This window comes from Lampetra planeri, unplaced genomic scaffold, assembly GCF_965212315.1.
Source record: "Lampetra planeri unplaced genomic scaffold, kcLamPlan1.2.h2 scaffold_1063, whole genome shotgun sequence".
Classification (NCBI taxonomy): domain Eukaryota; kingdom Metazoa; phylum Chordata; class Hyperoartia; order Petromyzontiformes; family Petromyzontidae; genus Lampetra; species Lampetra planeri.
In genome coordinates, this window is record NW_027613773.1 from 8,943 (window position 1) to 33,828 (window position 24,886).

At 56.2% G+C, this 24,886-nt stretch overlaps 1 protein-coding gene across 1 annotated transcript; it reads left to right on the forward strand.

Moving 5' to 3' along the window:
* Positions 1 to 24,809, forward strand: CCNL2 (cyclin L2). The gene is made up of 5 exons (XM_078621579.1): positions 1 to 435; positions 11,878 to 11,952; positions 16,726 to 16,835; positions 20,507 to 20,627; positions 24,694 to 24,809. The coding sequence occupies exons 1-5, from the start codon at positions 64 to 66 to the stop codon at positions 24,760 to 24,762; spliced, it is 747 nt and encodes a 248-aa protein (XP_078477705.1). The 5' UTR covers positions 1 to 63; the 3' UTR covers positions 24,763 to 24,809.
* Positions 24,810 to 24,886: the final 77 nt, after the last annotated feature.

The following is a 24,886-nucleotide window of genomic DNA, read 5'->3' on the forward strand; positions in this document are numbered from 1 at the left end:
GACGTCACATCCGGCCGTGACGTCACCGCGGCGGGTGGGGGAAGAAGACGACAACGACGCAAGATGGCGGCCGCTCCGACCACCTCATCGATGGCGGCGGTCGCGTTCGGCACCACGGACCCGACACTCGCGACAAACTCCACGACGCCGTCGGGCACGCCGGGGACCACGACGACGGCGGCGACGACGACGACGACGGCTTCTTCTTTGGCTCTCCAACAGCAACAACAGCAACAGCAGCAGCGAGGAGTGTTGATCGGAGAACGTCTTTATTCGGGTGTCCGCATCTCTCTGGAGAACTGCGTGATTCCCCCGGAGCGCCTCGCCCGCACGCCCTCGTCTCACGACCGACTCGAGGCCGCCGTGGAGGCGGAGCTGCGCGAGTTAGGCTGCGAGCTCGTGCAGGCCGCGGGCATTCTGTTGCGTCTGCCGCAGGTGACGAGGTGGGGGGGTGGGTGGTGGTGGTGAGGTTGGTGGTGGTGGTGGTGTGGGGGGGTGGTGGTGGTGGTGTGGGGGGGTTGGTGGTGATGTGGGGGGGGTTGAGGTGATGGTGTGTGGGGGGTGGTGGTGGTGTGGCGGGGTTGAGGTTGGTGGTAGTGGTGATGTGGGGGGGTTGGTGTGGTGGTGGTGTGGGGGGGTTGAGGTGGTGTGGTGGTGGTGTGGGGGGGGGGGGGGTTGAGGTGGTGGTGTGTGGGGGATGGTGGTGGTAGTGTTGTGAGGGGGTTGGTTGGTGGTGGTGGTGGTGGTGGTGGTGGTTGAGGTGGTGGTAGTGTGGGGAGGGGTTGGTGGTGGTGGTGTGGGGGGTTGAGGTGGTTGGTGGTGTGTGGGGGGGGTTGAGGTGGTTGGTGGTGGTGTGGGGGGGTTGAGGTTGGTGGTGGTGGTGTGGGGGTGTATGGTGGTGGTGTGGGGTGGTGGTGGTGTGGGGTGGTGGTGGTGTGGAGGGGTGGTGGTGGTGTGGCGGGGTTGAGGTTGGTGGTGGTGGGGGGGTTGAGGTGGTTGGTGGTGGTGTGGGGGGGGGTGGTGGTGGTGTGGGGGGGTTGGTGGTGGTGGTGTGGGGGGGTTGGTGGTGGTGGTGGTGTGGGGGGGTTGGTGGTGGTGTGGGGTGGTGGTGTGGGGGGGTGGTGGTGGTGGTGTGGGGGGGGTGGTGTGGGGTGGGTGATGGTGGTGTGGGGGGTTGGTGGTGGTGGTGTGGGGGGTTGGTGGTGGTGGTGTGGGGGGGTTGGTGGTGGTGGTGGTGTGGGGGGTTGGTGGTGTGGGGGGGTGGTGGTGGTGTGGGGGGGTGTATGGTGGTGGTGTGGGGTGGTGGTGGTGTGGGGTGGTGGTGGTGTGGAGGGGGTGGTGGTGTGGAGGGGTGGTGGTGTGGAGGGGTTGAGGTTGGTGGTGGTGTGGAGGGGTTGAGGTTGGTGGTGGTGGGGGGGTTGAGGTGGTTGGTGGTGGTGTGGGGGGGTGGTGGTGTGGGGGGGTGGTGGTGGTGGTGGTGGTGTGGGGGGGTGGGGGGGATGGTGGTGGGGTGGGGGGATGGTGGTGGTGTGGGGGGGTTGGTGGTGGTGGTGTGGGGGGGTTGGTGGTGGTGGTGTGGGGGGGTGGTGGTGGTGTGGGGGGGTTGGTGGTGGTGTGGGGGGGTTGGTGGTGGTGTGAGGGGTGGTGGTGGGGTGGGGGGTCGAGGTGGCGAGTTTGGGGGGGGGGGTGTGAGTTGGACAAAGGGTTGAGACTACCACCACTACCAATCACCACTACCAATCACCACTACCAATCACCACCACCACTACTACCACCACTACCAATCACCACCACCACTACTACCACCACTACCAATCACCATCACCACCACCACCACTACCAATCACCACTACCACCACTACCAATCACCACTACCACCACTACCAATCACGACCACCATCACTACCACCACTACCACCACTACTACTACTACCAATCACCACTACCAATCACTACCAATCACGACCACCATCACTACTACCACCACCACTACTACCAATCACTACCACCACTACTACCATCACTTCTACCACCACTACTACCACCACCACTACTAGCACTACCACCACCACTACTACCAATCACGACCACCACTACTACCACCACCACTACTACCAATCACCACCACCACTACTACCAATCACCACCACCACCACTACCAATCACCACCACCACTACTACCAATCACCACCACCACTACTACCAATCACCACCACCACTACTACCAATCACCACCACCACTACTACCAATCACCACCACCACTACTACCAATCACCACCACCACTACTACCACCACTACTACCACCACTACTACTACCACTACTACCAATCACCACCACCACTACTACCACCACTACTACCACCACTACTACCACCACTACTACCAATCACTACCACCACTACTACCACCACTACTACCACCACTACTACCACCACTACTACCAATCACCACCACCACTACTACCACCACTACTACCACCACTACTACCACCACTACTACCAATCACCACCACCACCACTACCAATCACCACCACCACTACTACCAATCACCACCACCACTACTACCAATCACCACCACCACTACTACCAATCACCACCACCACTACTACCACCACTACTACCACCACTACTACCACCACCACTACTACCAATCACCACCACCACTACTACCAATCACTACCACCACTACTACCAATCACTACCACCACTACTACCAATCACTACCACCACTACTACCAATCACTACCACCACTACTACCAATCACTACCACCACTACTACCAATCACCACCACCACTACTACCACCACTACTACCACCACTACTACCAATCACTACCACCACTACTACCAATCACTACCACCACTACTACCAATCACTACCACCACTACTACCACCACTACTACCACCACTACTACCACCACCACTACTACCACCACCACTACTACCAATCACCGCCACCACTACTACCACCACTACTACCACCACCACTACTACCAATCACCACCACCACAACTACCACCACTACTACCACCACCACTACTACCAATCACGACCACCACTACTACCACCACTACTACCACCACTACTACCACCACTACTACCACCACCACTACTACCAATCACCACCACCACTACTACCAATCACCACCACCACTACTACCACCACTACTACCACCACCACTACTACCAATCACCACCACCACTACTACCAATCACGACCACCACTACTACCAATCACTACCACCACTACTACCAATCACCACCACCACTACTACCACCACTACTACCACCACCACTACTACCAATCACTACCACCACTACTACCAATCACTACCACCACTACTACCACCACTACTACCACCACCACTACTACCAATCACTACCACCACCACTACTACCACCACCACTACTACCAATCACGACCACCACTACTACCAATCACTACCACCACTACTACCAATCACCACCACCACTACTACCACCACTACTACCACCACTACTACCACCACTACTACCACCACTACTACCACCACCACTACTACCAATCACTACCACCACTACTACCAATCACTACCACCACTACTACCACCACTACTACCACCACCACTACTACCAATCACTACTACCACCACTACTACCACCACCACTACTACCAATCACTACCACCACTACTACCAATCACTACCACCACCACTACTACCACCACCACTACTACCACCACCACTACTACCAATCACCACCACCACTACTACCAATCACGACCACCACTACTACCAATCACTACCACCACTACTACCAATCACTACCACCACTACTACCAATCACCACCACCACTACTACCAATCACGACCACCACTACTACCAATCACGACCACCACTACTACCAATCACTACCACCACTACTACCAATCACTACCACCACTACTACCACCACTACTACCACCACCACTACTACCAATCACCACCACCACTACTACCAATCACTACCACCACTACTACCAATCACGACCACCACTACTACCACCACTACTACCAATCGCCACCACCACTACTACCACCACTACTACCACCACTACTACCAATCGCCACCACCACTACTACCAATCACTACCACCACTACTACCACCACTACTACCAATCGCCACCACCACTACTACCAATCACCACCACCACTACTACCAATCACTACCACCACTACTACCACCACTACCACTACTACCAATCACGACCACCACTACTACCACCACTACTACCAATCGCCACCACCACTACTACCACCACTACTACCACCACTACTACCAATCGCCACCACCACTACTACCAATCACTACCACCACTACTACCACCACTACTACCAATCGCCACCACCACTACTACCAATCACCACCACCACTACTACCAATCACTACCACCACTACTACCACCACTACCACTACTACCAATCACGACCACCACTACTACCACCACTACTACCAATCGCCACCACCACTACTACCACCACTACTACCACCACTACTACCAATCGCCACCACCACTACTACCAATCACTACCACCACTACTACCACCACTACTACCAATCGCCACCACCACTACTACCAATCACCACCACCACTACTACCAATCACCACCACCACTACTACCAATCACTACTACCACTACTACCAATCACCACCACCACTACTACCAATCACCACCACCACTACTACCACCACTACTACCACCACCACTACTACCAATCACCACCACAACTACCAATCACCACCACCATCACTACCACCACCACCACTACTACCACCATCAACCGCCGCCGCCCACCCTCACAGCACGTTTCGTATCGCAGGAGACACGCAGCAGAGAGGTTGGTCACGAGGGGGGAGGGGGGGGGGGGTGGTAGGTGGGGGGTGGGTGGTGGGGGGGGAGTTGGTGGGGGGGGGGTGGCGAGTTTGGTGACTCAGAGCGCGAGATGGCGACGTTTCGGGCGACCTCCTTCCATAGTGGGGGGAGTTGGTGGGTGGGTGGGTGGGTGGTAGGTGGGTGGGTGGGGATTTGGTGGGAGGAGTGGGTGGGTGGTGGGTGGGGGGGGGATTTGGTGGCGAGTTTGGTGACTCAGAGCGCGAGATGGCGACGTTTCGGGCGACCGCCTTTCAAGGTGGGGGGAGTTGGTGGGGGGAGTGGGTGGGTGGTAGGTGGGGGGGGGGGAGTTGGGGGGGGGAGTTGGTGGGGGGGGTGGGGGGGGGGGAGTTGGGGGGGGGGAGTGGGTTCGTGGTAGGTGGTGGGGGGAGTGGGTGGGTGGGTGGTAGGTGGGGGGGGGGAGTTGGGGGGGGGGAGTGGGTGGGTGGTGGGTGGGGGGAGTTGGGGGGGGGAGTTGGTGGGTGGGTGGTGGGGGGGGAGTTGGTGGGGGGGGGTGGCGAGTTTGGTGACTCAGAGCGCGAGATGGCGACGTTTCGGGCGACCGCCTTTCAAGGTGGGGGGGGATCATCCAGCAATGGATAGGCCCTGGTCGATGGTGGTGATGATGGTGTTGGTCGTGGTGGTGGTGGTGATGATGATGGTGGTGGTCGTGGTGGTGATGATGGTGGTGATGGTGGTGGTCGTGGTGGTGGTGGTGGTGGTGATGGTGATGGTGGTGGTCGTGGTGGTGGTCATGGTGATGATGATGGTAATGGTGGTGGTCGTGGTGGTGGTGGTGGTCGTGGTGGTGGTGATGGTGGTGGTCGTGGTGATGATGGTGGTGCTGTACATTTTTAGTCTGCGTGTCTCTCATCATCATCATCACGGTGGCTAGGAGATGTTAATTACCTCGCCCGGTACACAGGAGGTCGTGGGTTCGATCCCGACCCTGACGCCTGATGCTGCTGTATATTTGGAGTTTGCGTGTCTCTCTCATCATCATCACAGTGGCTAGGAGATGTTAACTACCTCGCCTGGTCTACAGGAGGTCGTGGGTTCGATCCCGACCCTGACGCCTGATGCTGCTGTATATTTGGAGTTTGCGTGTCTCTCTCATCATCATCACAGTGGCTAGGAGATGTTGACTACCTCGCCTGGTGTGCAGGAGGTCGTGGGTTCGATCCCGACCCTGACGATGCTGCTGCTGTATATTTGGACTTTGCGTGTCTCTCTCATCATCATCACGGTGGCTAGGAGATGTTAACTATCTCGCCCGTTCTACAGGAGGTCGTGGGTTCGATCCCGACCCTGATGAGATGTTAACTACCTCGCCTGGTCTACAGGAGGTCGTGGGTTCGATCCCGACCCTGATGAGATGTTAACTACCTTGCCTGGTCTACAGGAGGTCGTGGGTTCGATCCCGACCCTGATGAGATGTTAACTACCTCGCCTGGTACACAGGAGGTCGTGGGTTCGATCCCGACCCTGATGAGATGTTAACTACCTCGCCTGGTCTACAGGAGGTCGTGGGTACGATCCCGACCCTGATGAGATGTTAACTACCTCGCCTGGTCTACAGGAGGTCGTGGGTACGATCCCGACCCTGATGAGATGTTAACTACCTTGCCTGGTCTACAGGAGGTCGTGGGTTCGATCCCGACCCTGATGAGATGTTAACTACCTCGCCTGGTCTACAGGAGGTCGTGGGTACGATCCCGACCCTGATGAGATGTTAACTACCTTGCCTGGTATACAGGAGGTCGTGGGTTCGATCCCGACCCTGATGAGATGTTAACTACCTCGCCTGGTACACAGGAGGTCGTGGGTTCGATCCCGACCCTGACGATGCCTGCTGCTGCTGCTGTACATTTGGAGTCTGCGTCTCTCTCCCCGTGGTGGTCACTTGCGTGGATTTTTCTCCGGGTCCTCCGGTATTCCCCAACCTCGTTTAGAGTCAACGTCGCCACACGCTTCAGATTGTTTGGCTGCTGCTGCTGCTATTGATTTGCACGTGGTGATGATGATGATGATGGTTGTATAAGTTGTGTGTGTCTTAGGCTGCTTCTGGGAGGGAGCTAAAAAGTTCAGTGTGGCCTTGCAGCTGGTACAATAAAATAGAGTTCAGTTTTAGTGTGGGTCTCTGTGATTGTGGGTCTCTATGGGTCTCTGTGGGTCTCTGTGGGTCTGTGTGGGTCTCTGTGGGTTTGTATGGGTCTCTGTGGGTCTCTGTGGGTTTGTATGGGGTTCTGTGGGTCCGTATGGGTCTCTGTGGGTCTGTGTGGGTCTCTGGGTCTGTGTGGGTCTCTGTGGGTCTCTGTGGGTCTCTGTGGGTCTGTGTGGGTCTCTGTGGGTCTGTATGGGTCTCTGTGGGTTTATATGGGTCTCTGGGTTTATATGGGTCTCTGTGGGTCTCTGTGGGTCTCTGTGGGTCTGTATGGGTCTCTGTGGGTCTATATGGGTTTATATGGGTCTCTGTGGGTCTGTATGGGTCTCTGTGGGTCTCTGTGGGTTTATATGGGTCTCTGTGGGTCTGTATGGGTGTCTGTGGGTCTCTGTGGGTCTGTATGGGTCTCTGTGGGTTTATATGGGTCTCTGTGGGTTTATATGGGTCTCTGTGGGTCTCTGTGGGTCTCTGTGGGTCTCTGTGGGTCTGTATGGGTCTCTGTGGGTCTATATGGGTCTCTGTGGGTTTATATGGGTCTCTGTGGGTCTGTATGGGTCTCTGTGTGTCTCTGTGGGTCTGTATGGGTCTCTGTGGGTTCGTATGGGTGTCTGTGGGTCTCTGTGGGTCTGTATGGGTCTCTGTGGGTCTGTATGGGTCTCTGTGGGTCTGTATGGGTCTATGTGGGTCTATATGGGTCTCTGTGGGTTTATATGGGTCTCTGTGGGTCTGTATGGGTCTCTGTGGGTCTCTGTGGGTTTATATGGGTCTCTGTGGGTTTATATGGGTCTCTGTGGGTCTGTATGGGTCTCTGTGGGTCTGTATGGGTCTCTCTGAGTATGGGTCTCTGTGGGTCTGTATGGGTCTCTGTGGGTCTGTATGGGTTTGTATGGGTCTCTCTGAGTATGGGTCTCTGTGGGTCTCTGTGGGTCTCTGTGAGTGTGGGTCTCTGTGGGTCTCTATGAGTGTGGGTCTCTGTGGGTCTCTATGAGTGTGGGTGTCTGTGGGTCTCTATGAGTGTGGGTCTCTGTGGGTCTCTGTGAGTGTGGGTCTCTGTGGGTCTCTATGAGTGTGGGTGTCTGTGGGTCTCTATGAGTGTGGGTCTCTGTGGGTCTCTATGAGTGTGGGTCTCTGTGGGTCTCTATGAGTGTGGGTCTCTGTGGGTCTCTATGAGTGTGGGTCTCTGTGGGTCTCTATGAGTGTGGGTGTCTGTGGGTCTTTGAGTATGGGTCTCTGTGGGTCTCTATGAGTGTGGGTCTCTGTGGGTCTCTATGAGTGTGGGTCTCTGTGGGTCTCTATGAGTGTGGGTCTCTGTGGGTCTCTATGAGTGTGGGTCTCTGTGGGTCTCTATGAGTGTGGGTCTCTGTGGGTCTCTATGAGTGTGGGTCTCTGTGGGTCTCTATGAGTGTGGGTCTCTGTGGGTCTCTATGAGTGTGGGTCTCTGTCGGTCTCTATGAGTGTGGGTCTCTGTGGGTCTCTATGAGTGTGGGTCTCTGTGGGTCTCTATGAGTATGGGTCTCTGTGGGTCTCTATGAGTGTGGGTCTCTGTGGGTGTGGGTCTCTGTGGGTCTCTATGAGTGTGGGTCTCTGTGGGTCTCTATGAGTGTGGGTCTCTGTGGGTCTCTATGAGTGTGGGTCTCTGTGGGTCTCTATGAGTGTGGGTCTCTGTGGGTCTCTGTGAGTGTGGGTCTCTGTGGGTCTCTGAGTGTGGGTCTCTGTGGGTCTCTATGAGTATGGGTCTCTGGGTCTCTATGAGTGTGGGTCTCTGTGGGTCTCTATGAGTGTGGGTCTCTGTGGGTCTCTATGAGTGTGGGTCTCTGTGGGTCTCTATGAGTGTGGGTGTCTGTGGGTCTTTGAGTATGGGTCTCTGTGGGTCTCTATGAGTGTGGGTCTCTGTGGGTCTCTATGAGTGTGGGTCTCTGTGGGTCTCTGAGTGTGGGTCTCTGTGGGTCTCTATGAGTGTGGGTCTCTATGAGTGTGGGTCTCTGTGGGTCTCTATGAGTGTGGGTCTCTGTGGGTCTCTATGAGTATGGGTCTCTGTGGGTCTCTATGAGTGTGGGTCTCTGTGGGTCTCTATGAGTATGGGTCTCTGTGGGTCTCTATGAGTATGGGTCTCTGTGGGTCTCTATGAGTGTGGGTCTCTGTGGGTCTCTATGAGTGTGGGTCTCTGTGGGTCTCTATGAGTATGGGTCTCTGTGGGTCTCTATGAGTATGGGTCTCTGTGGGTCTCTATGAGTGTGGGTCTCTGTGGGTCTCTATGAGTGTGGGTCTCTGTGGGTCTCTATGAGTATGGGTCTCTGTGGGTCTCTATGAGTATGGGTCTCTGTGGGTCTCTATGAGTGTGGGTCTCTGAGTGTGGGTCTCTGGGTCTCTATGAGTGTGGGTCTCTGTGGGTCTCTGAGTGTGGGTCTCTGTGGGTCTCTATGAGTATGGGTCTCTGTGGGTCTCTATGAGTATGGGTCTCTGTGGGTCTCTATGAGTGTGGGTCTCTGTGGGTCTCTATGAGTGTGGGTCTCTGTGGGTCTCTATGAGTATGGGTCTCTGTGGGTCTCTATGAGTATGGGTCTCTGTGGGTCTCTATGAGTATGGGTCTCTATGAGTATGGGTCTCTATGAGTATGGGTCTCTGTGGGTCTCTATGAGTGTGGGTCTCTGTGGGTCTCTATGAGTGTGGGTCTCTGTGGGTCTCTGTGGGTCTCTATGAGTGTGGGTCTCTGTGGGTCTCTGTGGGTCTCTATGAGTATGGGTCTCTGTGGGTCTCTATGAGTGTGGGTCTCTGTGGGTCTATGAGTGTGGGTCTCTGTGGGTCTCTATGAGTGTGGGTCTCTGTGGGTCTCTATGAGTGTGGGTCTCTGTGGGTCTCTGTGAGTGTGGGTCTCTGTGGGTCTCTATGAGTGTGGGTCTCTGTGGGTCTCTATGAGTGTGGGTCTCTGTGGGTCTCTATGAGTGTGGGTCTCTGTGGGTCTCTGTGAGTGTGGGTCTCTGTGGGTCTCTATGAGTGTGGGTCTCTGTGGGTCTCTGTGAGTGTGGGTCTCTGTGGGTCTCTATGAGTGTGGGTCTCTGTGGGTCTCTATGAGTGTGGGTCTCTGTGGGTCTCTATGAGTGTGGGTCTCTGTGGGTCTCTGTGAGTGTGGGTCTCTGTGGGTCTCTATGAGTGTGGGTGTCTGTGGGTCTCTGTGAGTGTGGGTCTCTGTGGGTCTCTGTGAGTGTGGGTCTCTATGAGTGTGGGTCTCTGTGGGTCTCTGTGAGTGTGGGTCTCTATGAGTGTGGGTCTCTGTGGGTCTCTGTGAGTGTGAGTCTCTGTGGGTCTCTGTGGGTCTCTATGAGTGTGGGTCTCTGTGGGTCTCTGTGAGTGTGGGTCTCTGTGGGTCTCTATGAGTGTGGGTCTCTATGAGTATGGGTCTCTGTGAGTGTGGGTCTCTGTGGGTCTCTATGAGTGTGGGTCTCTGTGGGTCTCTGTGAGTGTGGGGTCTCTGTGGGTCTCTGTGAGTGTGGGTCTCTGTGGGTCTCTATGAGTGTGGGTCTCTGTGGGTCTCTGTGGGTCTCTGTGGGTCTCTGTGAGTGTGAGTCTCTGTGAGTGTGGGTCTCTGTGGGTCTCTGTGGGTCTCTGTGGGTCTCTGTGAGTGTGAGTCTCTGTGGGTCTCTGTGGGTGTGGGTCTCTGTGGGTCTCTATGAGTGTGGGTCTCTATGGGTCTCTATGAGTGTGGGTCTCTGTGGGTCTCTGTGGGTCTCTGTGGGTCTCTGTGAGTGTGAGTCTCTGTGGGTCTCTGTGGGTGTGGGTCTCTATGAGTGTGGGTCTCTATGAGTGTGGGTCTCTGTGGGTCTCTGTGTGGTGGCCTTACACCCGGTACAAAAGTTAATAGTTTACTATTACGCGCCATTCACTCAACCTCCATTGACCGGCGTGGTGAAGTATGGTCACACAACCGTCACGTGGTCCATGCAGTGACGAGTGGTGACGTTGATGGTGATGATGATGATGATGGTGGTGGTGATGATGGTGGTGATGCTGATCGTGGCGATGGTGATGTTGATGATGGTGGTAGTGATGGTGATGACGGTGCTGATTATGATGTTAATGATGTGAATGGTGGTGATGATGATGGCGTTGGTGGTAGTGATGATGTTGATGATGCTGATGTTGTAGATGGAGTTGATGATGGCAGTGATGATGAAGGTGATGTTGATGGTGGTGGTGATGTTGATGATATTTTATGGTGATGTTGTTGACTGGTGATACTGATGGTGATGTTGATGGTTATGATGTTGTTGATGGTGATGATGTGGTTGATGGTTGTGATACTGTTGATGATGGTGGTGATGATGGTGATGTTGATGTTGTTGATGATGATGATGTTGTTGATGGTGATGTTGATGACGATGTTGATGTTGTTGATGATGGTGATGATGTTGTTTATGGTGATGATGATGTTGATGTTATTGATGATGGTGAGGTTGATGTTGTTGATGATGATAATGATGTTGTTGATGATGATGGTGATGATGGTGATGTTGATGTTGTTGATGTTGTTGATGTTGTTGATGATGTTGTTGATGATGGTGAGGTTGATGTTGTTGTTGATGGTGATGTTGCTGATGATAGTGATGTTGATGGTGATGTTGTTGTTGATGATGATGTTGATGTTGTTTATGGTGATGATGATGGTGATGTTGTTGATGTTGTTTATGGTGATGATGATGGTGATGTTAATGTTGTTGATGTTGATGATGTTGGTGATTGTGATGTTGATGGTAATGTTAATGTTGTTGATGTTGTTAATGTTGTTGATGTTGTTGATGTTGTTGTTGTTGTGACTTGTCAGGTGGCGATGGCGACGGGCCAGGTGCTCTTCCAGAGGTTTTACTACTCAAAGTCGTTCATTAAGCACAACATGGAGGTGAGCGGTCACCTGGGCGGGTGGGTGGGTGACAGAGTGAGAGGGTGAGTGAGAGGGTGAGTGAGAGGGTGAGTGAGTGGGTGAGTGAGAGGGTGAGTGGGTGGGTGAGTGGGTGGGTGAGTGAGTGGGTGGGTGAGTGGGTGGGTGAGTGAGTGAGTGGGTGGGTGAGTGAGTGGGTGGGTGGGTGAGTGAGTGAGAGGGTGAGTGGGTGGGTGAGTGGGTGGGTGGGTGGGTGGGTGAGTGAGTGAGTGGGTGGGTGGGTGGGTGAGTGGGTGGGTGGGTGAGTGGGTGGGTGGGTGAGTGAGTGGGTGAGTGGGTGGGTGGGTGGGTGTGTGGGTGAGTGGGTGGGTGGGGGAGTGAGTGGGAGGGTGGGTGAGTGGGTGGGTGAGTGGGTGGGTGAGTGGGTGGGTGGGTGGGTGAGTGGGTGGGTGAGTGAGCGGGTGGGTGGGTGGGTGGGTGGGTGAGTGAGTGAGTGAGTGGGTGGGTGAGTGGGTGGGTGGGTGGGTGAGTGAGCGGGTGGGTGGGTGGGCGAGTGAGTGGGTGGGTGAGTGGGTGGGTGGGTGAGTGGGTGAGTGGGTGGGTGGGTGGATGAGTGGGTGGGTGATAGGGTGGGTGAGTGGGTGATAGGGTGGGTGGGTGGGTGGGTGAGTGGGTGGGTGGGTGATAGGGGTGGGTGGGTGGGTGGGTGGGTGAGTGGGTGGGTGGGTGGGTGGGTTCTTGAGTGAGTGGGTGAGTGAGTGGGTGAGTGGGTGGGTGGGTTCTTGAGTGAGTGGGTGGGTGGGTGATAGGGTGGGTGGGTGAGTGGGTGGGTGGGTGGGTTCTTGAGTGAGTGGGTGGGTGGGTGATAGGGTGGGTGAGTGGGTGGGTGGGTGGGTGGGTGATAGGGTGGGTGAGTGGGTGGGTGGGGTGGGTTCTTGAGTGAGTGGGTGGGTGGGTGATAGGGTGGGTGGGTGAGTGGGTGGGTGGGTGGGTTCTTGAGTGAGTGGGTGGGTGGGTGATAGGGTGGGTGAGTGGGTGGGTGGGTGGGTGGGTGATAGGGTGGGTGAGTGGGTGGGTGGGTGGGTTCTTGAGTGAGTGGGTGGGTGGGTGATAGGGTGGGTGGGTGAGTGGGTGGGTGGGTGGGTTCTTGAGTGAGTGGGTGGGTGGGTGATAGGGTGGGTGGGTGAGTGGGTGGGTGGGTGGGTTCTTGAGTGAGTGGGTGGGTGGGTGATAGGGTGGGTGAGTGGGTGGGTGGGTGGGTGGGTGATAGGGTGGGTGAGTGGGTGGGTGGGTGGGTTCTTGAGTGAGTGGGTGGGTGGGTGATAGGGTGGGTGGGTGAGTGGGTGGGTGGGTGGGTTCTTGAGTGAGTGGGTGGGTGGGTGATAGGGTGGGTGAGTGGGTGGGTGGGTGGGTGGGTGATAGGGTGGGTGAGTGGGTGGGTGGGTGGGTTCTTGAGTGAGTGGGTGGGTGGGTGATAGGGTGGGTGGGTGAGTGGGTGGGTGGGTGGGTTCTTGAGTGAGTGGGTGGGTGGGTGATAGGGTGGGTGAGTGGCGTGGGTGGGTGGGTGGGTGATAGGGTGGGTGAGTGGGTGGGTGGGTGGGTTCTTGAGTGAGTGGGTGGGTGGGTGATAGGGTGGGTGAGTGGGTGGGTGGGTGGGTTCTTGAGTGAGTGGGTGAGTGAGTGGGTGGGTGGGTGGGTTCTTGAGTGAGTGGGTGATAGGGTGAGTGGGTGGGTGATTGAGTGAGTGAGTTGGTGGGCGAGGCGGGCGGGCGAGTGATTGGGTGGACGAGCGGGTGGGTGAGTATGTGTGAGTGAGTATGTGTGAGTGAGTAGTGTAACTGCACTTTGTTTGTGGTGCCGTGGGATGTGCGCTCAGCGCTACGCCACGAATCCCCGGCGGGCCGAGTTCGATTCCCTCTCATGGCCAACACCGCCGGTGACCACCGTCCCAACCGGTCCTGGGCCTCCCCTAGGTCGACTCAGCCTCAAATGAGTACCCGGTGCGGTGTGTAAACCAGAGGTCGCAGATGGGTTTTGATTCCTTACCCGGCTACCCGTACCCGGCCGCACCAGGGTCGCAAACGGGTACAGGTAGGGTACGGGTATCGGGTAGGGTATCGGGTAGGGTACGGGTATCGGGTAGGGTACGGGTATCGGGTAGGGTACGGGTATCGGGTAGGGTACGGGTATCGGGTAGGGTACGGGTATCGGGTAGGGTACGGGTATCGGGTAGGGTACGGGTATCGGGTAGGGTATCGGGTAGGGTACGGGTATCGGGTAGGGTACGGGTATCGGGTAGGGTACGGGTATCGGGTAGGGTACGGGTATCGGGTAGGGTACGGGTATCGGGTAGGGTATCGGGTAGGGTACGGGTATCGGGTAGGGTACGGGTATCGGGTAGGGTACGGGTATCGGGTAGGGTACGGGTATCGGGTAGGGTACGGGTATCGGGTAGGGTACGGGTATCGGGTAGGGTACGGGTATCGGGTAGGGTACGGGTATCGGGTAGGGTACGGGTATCGGGTAGGGTACGGGTATCGGGTAGGGTACGGGTATCGGGTAGGGTATCGGGTAGGGTACGGGTATCGGGTAGGGTACGGGTATCGGGTAGGGTATCGGGTAGGGTACGGGTATCGGGTAGGGTATCTGGTAGGGTACGGGTATCGGGTAGGGTATCTGGTAGGGTACGGGTATCTGGTAGGGTATCGGGTAGGGTACGGGTATCGGGTAGGGTACGGGTATCGGGTAGGGTACGGGTATCGGGTAGGGTACGGGTATCGGGTAGGGTACGGGTATCGGGTAGGGTATCGGGTAGGGTACGGGTATCGGGTAGGGTACGGGTATCGGGTAGGGTACGGGTATCGGGTAGGGTACGGGTATCGGGTAGGGTACGGGTATCGGGTAGGGTACGGGTATCGGGTAGGGTATCGGGTAGGGTACGGGTATCGGGTAGGGTACGGGTATCGTGTAGGGTACGGGTATCGGGTAGGGTACGGGTAGCGTACGGGTATCGGGTAGGGTACGGGTATCGGGTAGGGTACGGGTAGGGTACGGGTATCGGGTAGGGTACGGGTATCGGGTAGGGTACGGGTAGGGTACGGGTATCGGGTAGGGTACGGGTATCGGGTAGGGTACGGGTAGGGTACGGGTAGGGTACGGGTATCGGGTAGGGTACGGGTAGCGTACGGGTATCGGGTAGGGTACGGGTATCGGGTAGGGTACGGGTATCGGGTACGGGTATCGGGTAGGGTACGGGTATCTGGTAGGGTACGGGTATCGGGTAGGGTACGGGTATCGGGTAGGGTACGGGTATCTGGTAGGGTACGGGTATCTGGTAGGGTACGGGTATCGGGTAGGGTACGGGTATCGGGTACGGGTATCGGGTAGGGTACGGGTATCTGGTAGGGTACGGGTATCTGGTAGGGTACGGGTATCGGGTAGGGTACGGGTATCGGGTAGGGTACGGGTAGCGTACGGGTATCGGGTAGGGTACGGGTATCGGGTAGGGGTACGGGTATCTGGTAGCGTACGGGTATCGGGTAGCGTACGGGTATCGGGTAGGGTACGGGTATCGGGTAGGGTACGGGTATCTGGTAGGGTACGGGTATCGGGTAGGGTACGGGTATCGGGTAGGGTACGGGTATCGGGTAGGGTACGGGTATCGGGTAGGGTACGGGTATCGGGTAGGGTACGGGTATCGGGTAGGGTACGGGTATCGGGTAGGGTACGGGTATCGGGTAGGGTACGGGTATCGGGTAGGGTACGGGTATCGGGTAGGGTATCGGGTAGGGTACGGGTATCGGGTAGGGTACGGGTATCGGGTAGGGTACGGGTATCGGGTAGCGTACGGGTACGGGTAGGGTACGGGTATCGGGTAGGGTACGGGTATCGGGTAGGGTACGGGTATCGGGTACGGGTATCGGGTAGGGTACGGGTATCGGGTAGGGTACGGGTATCGGGTAGGGTACGGGTATCGGGTACGGGTATTGGGTAGGGTACGGGTATCGGGTAGGGTACGGGTATCGGGTAGGGTACGGGTATCGGGTAGGGTACGGGTATCGGGTAGGGTACGGGTATCGGGTAGGGTACGGGTATCGGGTAGGGTACGGGTATCGGGTAGGGTACGGGTAGCCGGGTATCGGGTAGGGTACGGGTATCGGGTAGGGTACGGGTATCGGGTAGGGTACGGGTATCGGGTAGGGTACGGGTAGCCGGGTATCGGGTAGGGTACGGGTATCGGGTAGGGTACGGGTATCGGGTAGGGTACGGGTAGCCGGGTATCGGGTAGGGTACGGGTATCGGGTAGGGTACGGGTAGCCGGGTATCGGGTAGGGTACGGGTATCGGGTAGGGTACGGGTACGGGTAGGGTACGGGTATCGGTAGGGTACGGGTAGCGTACGGGTACGGGTAGGGTACGGGTAGCGTACGGGTATCGGTAGGGTACGGGTAGCGTACGGGTACGGGTAGGGTACGGGTAGCGTACGGGTATCGGTAGGGTACGGGTAGCGTACGGGTATCGGGTAGGCTACGGGTGCGGCCGGGTACGGGTAGGGTACGGGTAGCGTACGGGTATCGGGTAGGCTACGGGTGCGGCCGGGTACGGGTAGGGTACGGGTAGGGTACGGGTAGGGTACGGGTATCGGGTACCCGGTCGCGACCTCCGCTGTAAACATCGCCACTGCGGAGGGACGAAGGACGGCCACTCCCGCCCCCTCGCCCCCTCGCCCCTTGCCCCTGCGGCGTGTGAAGGCTACGCGGGTGCGGCACCTTTGCCTGTGGTGGTGTCGTGGCAGGTGGTGGCGATGTCATGCATCAACCTGGCCGCCAAGATCGAAGAGGCGCCCAGGAGGAACCGTGATGTCATCAACGTCTTCCACCACCTGCGGCAGCTTCGTACCAACAGGTAGACGCGCCATCGACGCCATCGCCATCATCGTCGCTATCATCACTACTGCCATCATCGCCACCATCATCACTACCATCATCATCACTATCAGCACTACCATCGCCATCATCGTCGCTATCACTACTACCATCATCACTACCATCATCATCACTATCAGCACTACCATCGACACCATCACCATCATCGTCACTATCACTACTACCATCATCACTACCATCATCACTACCATCATCATCACTATCAGCACTACCATCGACACCATCACCATCATCGTCACTATCACTACTACCATCATCACTACCATCATCACTACCATCATCATCACTATCAGCACTAACATCGACACCATCGCCATCATCGTCGCTATCACTACTACCATCATCGCCACCATCATCACTACCATCATCATCACTATCAGCACTACCATCGACACCATCGCCATCATCACTACTACCACCATCACTACTACCACCATCGCCACCATCATCACTACCATCATCACTATCAGCACTACCATCGCCACCATCACTACTACCACCATCGCCACCATCATCATCGCTATCATCACCACCACTATCATCATCACTACCATCACCATCACCATCACCACTACCATCACCACCACTATCATCATCACTATCAGCACTATCATCGCCACCATCACCACCATCACTACTACCATCATCACTACCATCATCACTACTACTACTACTACCACCATCACCACCATCATCATCGCTATCATCACTACTACCATCACTACCATCATCACCACCACTATCATCATCACTATCAGCACTCACTACCATCATCGCCACCATCACCACCATCACCACTATCATCATCACTATCAGCACCATCACTACTACCACCATCGCTACCATCACCACCACTATCATCATCACTATCAGCACTATCATCACCACCATCACCACCATCACTACTACCACCATCACCACTACCATCACCATCACTACCACCACCATCACTACCATCGCTATCATCACTACTACCACCACCACTACCACCACCATCACTACCACCATCACTACCATCGCTATCAGCACCATCACTATCATCACTACCACCGCCACCATCGCTATCAGCACCATCACTACCATCATCACTACCACCACCACCATCACTACCATCGCTATCAGCACCATCACTACCATCATCACTACCACCACCACCATCACTACCACAGCCATCACTACCATCATCACTACCACCACCACCATCACTACTACCACCATTACCATCACTACCACCACCATCACTACCACCACCATCACTACCACCACCATCACTACCACCACCATCACTACCATCACCACCACCATCACTATCAGCACCACCACTATCACAGCCATCACCATCACCACTACCACCACCATCACTACCACCATCACCACTACCACCACTATCACTACCACCACCATCACTACCACCACCATCACTACCACCACTACCACATCCACCACTATCACCGCCACCACCACCATCACTACCATCACTACCACCACCATCAATACTATCAACACCATCACTACCACCACCATCACTACCACAGCCACCACTATCACCACCACCATCACTACCATCACCACCACCATCACTACCATCACTACCACCACTACCACCACCATCACTACCACCACCATCACTACCACAGCCACCACTACCAGCACTACCACCAGCACTTCCGCCACCACCACCACAACCATCAGTCACCGCCACAACTACTACCACTACAACAACCACCACTGCCACCACCACAACAACAACGAGCACAACCAACACCACAACCATCCCTACTACCGCCACCACCGCCAAACACAAAGATCACCCCCATATGTTGGGGAAAGTGCTGTTTGTAAGCCCCTATGAAGGCTACCGCACTGTGGCTACACACACAGACACACACAGACAGACACACTCGCACACACGGACACACACAGACAAACACACACACAGTGAGACACACAGACACACACTTACAAAGACAAAGCTCCCCCGTGTAGCCTTAACAAACTATAGGGGCAAGTGCTGTTAGCGAGTAGTAGCAGCCAGCGCTGCCTATGGAGGCTACCGGCACTGTGGCTACACACACAGAGAGGGGGGGGGGTGGGTGGCCAGCACCACCACGCCCGGCCGCCTTTGTCTCTCCCCCAGTGCTGGCGATGTTCACTACACCACCACCACCACCACCGCTACACCAGGTCACTCATTTGAGGCTGAACGGACCTAGGGGAGGCCCAGGCACCGGTTCAGATAATCGTCACCGGTGTGTTTTGGCCGTGAGCGGAGATCGAACTCGGGTCGCCGGGTTCGTAGCGCTACACAGACACACAGACACACACAGACACACACAGACACACACAGACACAGACACACACACAGACACACACACAGACACACACACAGACACACACAGACACACACAGACACACACAGACACACACAGACACAGACACAGACACACACACAGACACACACACAGACACACACACACAGACACACACAGACACACACAGACACACACAGACACACACAAAGATCCCCCGTGTAGCCTTAACAGACTGTAGGGGCAAGTGCTGTTAGCGAGCACCTATGAAGGCCGGCACAGTGGCACACGACGGGGTGGGTGGCCAGCACCACCACGCTCGACCGCCTTTGTCTCCCTAGTGGCGATGTTTACACACCGCTACACCAGGTACTCATTTGAGTCTGAGTCGACCTAGGGGAGGCCCAGGACCGGTTCAGATAATCGTCGCCGGTGTCGGCTGGAATCGAACTGGGAATCGCCGGGTTTGTAGCGCAGCGCGCTGATCACTACACGACCACAACCGCCACCACCGCCGCCACCACCATCACAACCATCACTACCACCATCACCGCCACCAGCACCGCAGACACAACCATCACCGCTGCCACGACCATCACCCCCCCCGCGGAGGAGAAACCGCGATGTCACGAACGTGTTCCATCGCCTGCAGTAGCAGCTACGTACAAACTGGTCAGTGGGAATCCATCACCGGTGATGGTGGTGGTGATGGTTGTGGTGATGGTGGTGGTGGTGGTGGTGATTGTGGTGGTGATGGTTGTGGTGATGATGATGATGATGATGTGGTGGTGATGATGGTGGTGGTGGTGATTGTGGTGGTGATGGTTGTGGTGATGATGATTATGATGTGGTGGTGGTGGTGGTGGTGGTGGTGGTGGTGATGATGGTGGTGGTGGTGATGATGGTAGTGATGATGGTGGTGATTATGGGGATGATGATGATGACGACGATGATGATGATGGTGGTGGTGATGACGACTATGACGACGACGATTATGGTAGTGATGATGATGTGGTGGTGGTGATGATGGTGATGGTGGTGGTGGTTATGATGATGATGGTGGTGATGACGATGATGATGGTGGTGGTGGTTATGATGATGATGGTGGTGATGACGATGATGATGGTGATGACGATGACGGTAGTGATGATCGTAGCGATGATGATCATGATGATGTGGTGGTGGTGGTGGTGATGATGGTGGTGGTGGTGATGATGGTGGTGGTGGTGGTGATGATGGTAGTGATGATGATTATGATGATGATGTGGTGGTGATGATGATGGTTGTTGTCATTGTTGTGGTGGTGGTGGTGGTGGTGCAGAGTGCCCTCACCCCTAACTCTGGACCAGGGCTACATTAACACCAAGAACGAGCTGATCAAGAGCGAGCGCAGGATCCTGAAGGAGCTGGGATTCTGTGTGCACGTCAAGCATCCCCACAAGGTCACTCACCAACACTCACCAACACTCACCAACACTCACCACCACTCACCAACACTCACCACCACTCACCAACACTCACCAACACTCACCAACACTCACCAACACTCACCAACACTCACCACCGCTCACTCACCACCGCTCACCCCACCACTCACCAACACTCACCAGCGCTCACCCCACCACTCACCAACACTCACCACCGCTCGCTCACCACTCACCAACACTCACCACCGCTCGCTCACTCACCACCGCTCACCACCGCTCACCCCACCACTCACCAACACTCACCCCACCACTCACCAACACTCACCACCGCTCGCTCACCACCACTCATTCCAAAACGTACACCCCACTCACCATTGCGCGCGCACGCATGCACCGTACACACCTCTCACCACCACTCACCACCACTCACCACCACTCACCACCACTCACTCACCACTCACTCACCACTCACTCACCACACTCACAACACCCACTACACCAATCGACATCATCATCATCACACCACCACTTTCACCATCATCACCACTATCATCTTTATCACCACGACAATCACCATCATCACCGCCACTATCATCACCACCATCATCATTATCACAATCATCACCACCATCATCATTACCACAATCACACCACCACTATCATCTTCATCACCACCACAATCACCATCATCACCGCCACTATCATCACCACCATCATCATTATCACAATCATCACCACCATCATCATTACCACAATCACACCACCACTATCATCTTCATCACCACCACAATCACCATCATCACCGCCACTATCATCACCACCATCATCATTATCACAATCATCACCACCATCATCATTATCACAATCATCACCACCATCATCATTACCACAATCACACCACCACTATCATCTTCATCACCACCACAATCACCATCATCACCGCCACTATCATCACCACCATCATCATTATCACAATCATCACCACCATCATCATTATCACAATCATCACCACCATCATCATTACCACAATCACACCACCACTATCATCTTCATCACCACCACAATCACCATCATCACCACCACTCATCTTCATCACCATCATCACCGCCACTATCATCACCATCACTATTACCACAATCATCACAGCCAGACCTACCATCATCACCACCACTGTCATCACAACCACCACCACTATCACCGCCACTCACAGGCCACCACAATCACCATCATCACCACTATCATCTTCATCACCACCACAATCACCATCATCACCGCCACTATCATCACCACCATCATCATTATCACAATCATCACCACCATCATCATTACCATAATCACACCACCACTATCATCTTCATCACCACCACAATCACCATCATCACCGCCACTATCATCACCACCATCATCATTATCACAATCATCACCACCATCATCATTATCACAATCATCACCACCATCATCATTACCACAATCACACCACCACTATCATCTTCATCACCACCACAATCACCATCATCACTACTATCATCACCACCATCATCATCATTATCACAATCATCACCACCATCATCATTACCACAATCACATCACCCACCACTATCATCACTCATCACCACATCACCTATCATCACCACCATCATCATCATATCACAATCATCACCACCATCATCATTACCACAATCACACCACCACTGATCATCTCATCACCACAATCACCATCATCACCTCCACTAATCAATCACACCATCATCATCATTATTACAATCATCACCACCACTATCAATCTTCACCACAATCACACCACCACTATCATCACATCACCACAATCATATCATCACACTAACATCACCACATCATCTTCATCACCACCACAATCACCATCATCACCGCCACTATCATCACACCACATCATCATTACACAATCACACACCACTATCATCTTCATCACCACAATCACATCATCACGCCACTATCATCACCACCACATCATCATTACACACACACCACCACTATCATCTTCATCACCACCACACAATCATCACCGCCACTATCATCACCACACCATCATCATTACCACAATCACACCACCACTATCATCTTCATCACCACCACAATCACCATCATCACCGCCACTCTCACCGCTCAATTCTGCAACGTGTACACCGCTCACTCTCGCACACACCGTATACACACCACCACCGCTCCTCACCACCACCACCACCACCGCTCCTCACCACCACCGCTCCTCACCACCACCGCTCCTCACCACCGCTCCTCACCACCGCTGCTCACCACCACCGCTCCTCACCACCACCGCTCCTCACCACCGCTCCTCACCACCACCGCTCCTCACCACCACCACTCCTCACCACCACCGCTCACCACCACCGCTCCTCACCACCACCGCTCACCACCACCGCTCCTCACCACCACCGCTCACCACCACCGCTGCTCACCACCGTCGCTCACCACCGCCGCTCACCACCGCTCCTCACCACCACCGCTCACCACCGCTCCTCACCACCACCGCTCACCACCACCGCTCCTCACCACCACCGCTCCTCACCACCGCTGCTCACCACCGTCGCTCACCACCGCCGCTCACCACCGCTCCTCACCACCACCGCTCACCACCACCGCTCCTCACCACCACCGCTCCTCACCACCGCTGCTCACCACCGTCGCTCACCACCGCCGCTCACCACCGCTCCTCACCACCACCGCTCACCACCACCGCTCCTCACCACCACCGCTCCTCACCACCGCTGCTCACCACCGTCGCTCACCACCGCCGCTCACCACCGCTCCTCACCACCACCGCTCACCACCGCTCCTCACCACCACCGCTCACCACCACCGCTCCTCACCACCACCGCTCACCACCACCGCTCCTCACCACCGCTGCTCACCACCGTCGCTCACCACCGCCGCTCACCACCGCTCCTCACCACCGCCGCTCACCACCGCTCCTCACCACCACCGCTCACCACCACCGCTCCTCACCACCGCTCCTCACCACCGCTCACCACCACCGCTCCTCACCACCACCGCTCCTCACCACCGCTCACCACCACCGCTCCTCACCACCACCGCTCACCACCACCGCTCCTCACCACCACCGCTCACCACCACCGCTCCTCACCACCGCTGCTCACCACCGTCGCTCACCACCGCCGCTCACCACCGCTCCTCACCACCACCGCTCACCACCACCGCTCCTCACCACCGCTCCTCACCACCGCTCACCACCACCGCTCCTCACCACCACCGCTCCTCACCACCACCGCTCCTCACCACCACCGCTCACCACACCGCTCCTCACCACCACCGCTCACCACCACCGCTCCTCACCACCACCGCTCCTCACCACCACCGCTCACCACCACCGCTCCTCACCACCACCGCTCACCACCACCGCTCCTCACCACCGCTGCTCACCACCGTCGCTCACCACCGCCGCTCACCACCGCTCCTCACCACCGCTCCTCACCACCACCGCTCACCACCACCGCTCCTCACCACCGCTCCTCACCACCACCGCTCACCACCACCGCTCCTCACCACCGCTCCTCACCACCGCTCACCACCACCGCTCCTCACCACCACCGCTCCTCACCACCACCGCTCCTCACCACCACCGCTCACCACCACCGCTCCTCACCACCACCGCTCCTCACCACCGCTCACCACCACCGCTCCTCACCACCGCTCACCACCACCGCTCCTCACCACCGCCGCTCACCACCACCGCTCCTCACCACCGCTCACCACCACCGCTCCTCACCACCACCGCTCCTCACCACCGCTCCTCACCACCGCTCCTCACCACCACCGCTCCTCACCACCGCTCACCACCACCGCTCCTCACCACCACCGCTCCTCACCACCACCACTCCTCACCGCCACCGCTCCTCACCACCACCGCTCCTCACCACCACCGCTCCTCACCACCACCGCTCCTCACCACCACCGCTCCTCACCACCACCACTCCTCACCGCCACCGCTCCTCACCACCACCGCTCCTCACCACCAGCGCCACTCACCAGCGCTCCTCACCGCGTTGTTCTGTGTCCGCTCCAGATAATTGTGGTTTACCTGCAAGTGCTCGACTGCTACACGAACCAGCCCCTGGTGCAGACAGCGTGGTGAGTAACACACTCACGCTCACCCCTCACCCCTCACCCCTCACCCCTCACCCCCTCACCCCTCACCCCTCACCCCTCACCCCCTCACCCCTCACCCCTCACCCCTCACCCCTCACCCCTCACCCCCT

Excerpts from the sequence above, each read along its gene's own strand:
- CCNL2 (XM_078621579.1), top strand. The coding sequence starts at position 64 with ATGGCGGCCGCTCCGACCACCTCATCGATGGCGGCGGTCGCGTTCGGC. Across the intron at positions 436-11,877 it reads TTCTGTTGCGTCTGCCGCAG|GTGGCGATGGCGACGGGCCA; the intron begins GTGACGAGGTGG and ends GTGACTTGTCAG. Across the intron at positions 20,628-24,693 it reads ACGTCAAGCATCCCCACAAG|ATAATTGTGGTTTACCTGCA; the intron begins GTCACTCACCAA and ends TGTCCGCTCCAG.